At 38.1% G+C, this 2,646-nt stretch overlaps 1 protein-coding gene across 1 annotated transcript; it reads right to left on the reverse strand.

Annotated features, from left to right (window-relative positions):
- Window positions 1–383: 383 nt before the first annotated feature.
- LOC146694749 (olfactory receptor 4S2-like) lies at window positions 384–1,310 on the reverse strand. Its single transcript, XM_085431048.1, has one exon. The coding sequence runs from the start codon at window positions 1,308–1,310 to the stop codon at window positions 384–386; it is 927 nt and encodes a 308-aa protein (XP_085287174.1).
- Between the last annotated feature and the right edge of the window lie 1,336 nt (window positions 1,311–2,646).

Consider the following 2,646-nt stretch of genomic DNA (forward strand, 5'->3'; position numbering starts at 1 on the left):
TTTATCCTGTTCGTTGAGACTTTTATGGACCGTTGTTTCCTCTAGTTTACAAAATCCTTGATTCATCATTGAGACTAGAAAAGTTTTACATAAACACCACGCTATGTACCATTCTGACTAATGTGCTTAAATATGTTTTATTCTCTGTTATGTGAGAATTGATTGTGTAAATAAATGTTTCATTTATAAGATTTCTAAATATCCTTATTGTGAAAGATTAGCATTTCATATTATTCAAAGTGACAATATGTGACAAAGATTTAAATAAACTAGTTTTGTTTGAACTTGTTTTGAAAAATGTAAATGTAATGCCTGTTACAGTCACACATATTCCAAACAGTTCCAGAAATCAACTTAGTAAAGTATCTATTAACTTTTTAAATTCATATCTTACCAAATAAAAGACTTTTACATATGAGTCGGATTTTGGTTAGTTTGAGTCCGTACAGGACGGGGTTGAAAGCTGGTTGGCAAGTGAGAAAATATATTGATAGGAAAATGCGTAAAATCATGGGAGCTCTGCTCAGGTTAAACCTGCTCTGCACTATTTCAAAGAAGCAACCAAATGAAAAGTTGAGCAGAGAAGCGAGGTGAGGCGTGCAGGTGCTGACGGCTTTCTGCCGGGTCTGTTTGGATCCAGAAAAACACACTTTAAGAATCTTAACATAAGTGAACAAGTTTAGCAATGCAAGACCAATTAGTACAGTGAATGTGTACATGAGTCCATAGATGTTATTAATTGTTGTGTCAAAGCAGGCCAGTTTCACGACAGAGTAATTGTTGCAGTACAGTGTGTCAACAGTGTGTCCACAGAGCTGCAGTGAGGCATTCAGTGATATCATCACGACTATATTCAGAATAGGGAACAGCCATGTGAGAACGATGAGCTTGGCAACCTTGTTAAACGTCATATGTGTGTGATACTGTAGAGGACAGCAGATAGCAAGATACCTGTCATAAGACATGATGGCTAAGTTATAAAACTCTACATTTGCATAAGTGTACAGACAGAAGATCTGCAGGAAGCAGAGAGGAGCAGAAACAGTGTGAACATCAGAGAGGATCTGAAGCAGGAGGAACGGAAACAGCCCTGTGCTACCATACAGCTCATTCACAAACAGGCTGCACAGAAACATGTACATAGGTTCATGTAAGCTTCTGTTCACACAGATAACCACAATCAGCAGCAGGTTAGATCCAAATATAAACACATACAGAGACATGACAATAGTGAAATATAAGTATTTGAATGGCCCAGTGTCAAAGTAGGCACTGAAAGTGAAATATGAAACCTGTGAAAGGTTCGTCATGATCAACAGTTTGCTTCTCGGAACTATGAAAGTTAAACGAGGATCACAGTGTTATTTAATAGAACTGCCAAACGAAAGTAGTTTTCAGTCTACTTACAGCATGTTGCAGAAGTGAATTAGCATAAAACTGACTGACATGCAGACGTTCCTTCATTTAAACTCTTCAACCGGGTGATGTAATAGTCTGAGCTCATTGCCAACGGACACTAATTGTGTCTCACCGCTACTCTCAGCATGAAAACAACTTTTGCTGAAATACAAAAAACTGTAATTCTAAACTTATTAAAGGGTTTTATATGTGGAGCTGTTATATTTCTATAATTTTTGATCTTTTGATTGGCTGATATGTTTCAGTGTGAATGCCAAAATTATATAGTTTAACATTCAGGACTGCCCATCCGCCACCTAGTCTGGATCTTTGTAATATATCCCACTTTATACGTGAATGCCTGTTAATCCATATGAATGACTCGAGCAGAGCACTTTTTTCCAGTAATCGACTGGGGGGGGCTAAAGGAAACATTGAACTTATAAAATGAATTCTTGGTAATACATTCATTTTAACTACAGCGATCCGAGCTGGCACTGACGCATGCGTCCATCTATTAACATCCTTTTCTATCTTTTTAAAAATATCACAGCAGTTGTTCTTAACAATAGAGGCTACAGACATCACTACCTAAGTACCTAAATAATTAACCTGTCCTACAATGTTTATATCTGGTGGGGTATTGAGAGTGTTCCAGTCTAATTTGAGTAACATAAGAGCAGATTTCCCGAGGTTAATCTTAAAACCTGATAGCTTACCAAAAGTATCTATTAAGTTCAATAGTGTGGGTAAGGTCGACTGGATAGCCGACATGTCGTCCGACAGACATCATCGGCATATAATGAAATATGGTGTTTTGTACACCCTATAGAAACAGGGATGAAGGTGTTGTTTTGCCGTGTTGACTGTGCTAAGGGTTCTATAAAAAGGTTAAAGGAGTGGGGAGAGTTGACATCTGTTAGGTTTATATTGCTGGATTGTCATTTATGCTTAGAAATATTTACTCATATATGCTTACAGTTATATAATCAATTGCATATTGATAGGATGTCTGATCCTTAGCAGCCTGCAAAGACTCTGTGTGCCTCCCAGAGCACTCTGGCATACACACACATCTTAAGGTCACAAGAGAGGTCGTACCTTCTCTTACTGCAGGCATGTCCAAAGTCCGGCCCGCGGCCCAATCACGGCCCACAGCTTCAGTCTAATTATGTGTAATTTATGGCTCACGTTCTAAGTCTGAATAAATAAATCCTGGCTTTAAAGGTGTAGTTCCTTTTTTCACCA

This window comes from Copadichromis virginalis, linkage group LG14 (genome assembly GCF_057382275.1).
Source record: "Copadichromis virginalis isolate Kocher_CV1m ecotype Utaka linkage group LG14, C_Virginalis_male_GT1.1, whole genome shotgun sequence".
Classification (NCBI taxonomy): Eukaryota; Metazoa; Chordata; class Actinopteri; order Cichliformes; family Cichlidae; genus Copadichromis; species Copadichromis virginalis.

Excerpts from the sequence above, each read along its gene's own strand:
- LOC146694749 (XM_085431048.1), bottom strand. The coding sequence starts at position 1,310 with ATGACGAACCTTTCACAGGTTTCATATTTCACTTTCAGTGCCTACTTT.